This window comes from Pygoscelis adeliae, unplaced genomic scaffold (assembly GCF_000699105.1).
Source record: "Pygoscelis adeliae isolate BGI_AS28 unplaced genomic scaffold, ASM69910v1 Scaffold432, whole genome shotgun sequence".
NCBI classification, from domain to species: Eukaryota; Metazoa; Chordata; class Aves; order Sphenisciformes; family Spheniscidae; genus Pygoscelis; species Pygoscelis adeliae.
The window spans coordinates 262,323-263,858 of NW_008824289.1; the positions used below are offsets into that span (position 1 = coordinate 262,323).

The 1,536-nt window shown below is 55.7% G+C and overlaps 1 protein-coding gene across 1 annotated transcript in view; it reads right to left on the bottom strand.

Annotated features, from left to right (window-relative positions):
- LOC103912482 (BPI fold-containing family B member 4-like) overlaps positions 1-1,536 on the bottom strand; it is a 15,296-nt gene that overhangs the window by 11,087 nt on the left and 2,673 nt on the right. The window contains exons 7-10 of the mRNA XM_009318756.1: positions 1,440-1,526; positions 947-1,117; positions 488-555; positions 91-133 (exon numbers count right to left, since the gene is read on the bottom strand). Of these exons, the coding sequence (XP_009317031.1) occupies positions 91-133; positions 488-555; positions 947-1,117; positions 1,440-1,526 (369 nt within the window). The remainder of the gene's footprint in view (positions 1-90; positions 134-487; positions 556-946; positions 1,118-1,439; positions 1,527-1,536) is intronic.

Consider the following 1,536-nt stretch of genomic DNA (forward strand, 5'->3'; position numbering starts at 1 on the left):
AGTGGCATTTTGGTTCTCCTTCCATACACAGAGCCTTTGGCCACCACATCGCTCGCTGCAGCGCCTCGATCCAAAGCAATGTGCACTTACACTGGGAGGGTCGAGTCTCAGGGGTGTCTCTGTCATGTTGATGCTACAGAAGATAAAAACAAGGCAGAGTCGGGGTGCATCGGGTGCAGCCCTCCTCCAGTTTTCCAAATGCTGCTCAGACCCTTTCTTGGTCCAGAATTTGTCTCACCCACATAAAGATACAAGGATTTTGAAAATAGGGCAACTTTTCTACAACTCTCTCATCACTTCAGACATGCACTTGGTCTGAGGCTGGGGCTGGGAGAAGGCAGGAAAGCTCAGGCAGCCCTTTACATCTCTACCACGTCTACATCGCACGCCCCGATAGCTACCAGCAGCCCTATCCTGTGGGGCTGCTGGGAGCATCCCCAGGCAGAGCCCCCTCCCTGCCTGCAGCGACCGCAAAGCTCAGCTCTACCTGTCGAGAGTCAGAGAGGTTCGCAGTTCACCATCGGAGACCGATGGGATGACGTTCAGAACGATGTCCTGAAATTGGAACAATGGAAGAAATGAGATTATTTCCCTGCATAGCTCCCAAGACTGAAAAGAAAACCCAGAGTATTTGTAAATAACCCATTCCAAGAAAAAAAACCTGTCTTTGCCTAGAAATTACATTTTTTTGACGGATGGCATCATGTATCTCTCTCCCCAGGGTTCACACTTCCTGTCTTTATTTTTAATTATTCCTTAAACATTTCACTTGCACTTGGTTACGAGCGTTTAAAAGGACTGGGCACCACTGCTTTTAAGATGTACTGAATTCAGAAGTACAAGTACTGCACAGCTAAGGGCAGGACAAGCTGAGGGGATGCCAGAGAACAGCCAGACTCATCCCTCGCCCTGTTTCGGAGGTTTCGTTCCCTGGGAGCACACTCACCGTGTCGAGGGAGAAGAGGAGCTTCTGGGAGGACTGCAGGGCGGGACTGAAGACATCGATGGAGGCTTTGAGGGTGGCAGTGGCTCTTCTGCCTCTCACGGCCACCACTGGCTCGTTGGCCACCCGCACGCGCAGCTCCAGCGGCAGAGAGCCGGGGAAGATCTTGGCGAGCTGTACGGGGTAGGGGGAGGTCAGGGCAAGGGGGTCTTTGCGTGGCCAGGGCAGGTGGTGGGGTTGGAGATCAGTGCACACGAAGGAGGCGGCTGACCTGGGGGATGAGCGGGAGAAGGGCAGCCGTGGACAGCGAGATGCTATTGGGCACCTGCGGGAACAGCACCAGCAGTGTCGGCGGCCGGGAGGGTTTGTGCAAAGCCCACGCTGGGCTCGGCTGGACCCCACAAAAAAATACAAGCACGTGGCGGCGAGCACCCTTGGGTCACCAAAGAGCAACCAGGACCCCGACCTGGCCCTGGAGAGGGGCGTCGCGACCCACCATCGAGTTGGTGATGCTGAGGTTGAAGGCTCCCTGGCCCTGGGCCGTCTCCAGCAGGATGCCGAGGGCGCGCTGGGAGAGGCTGAGCTGTGGCGGG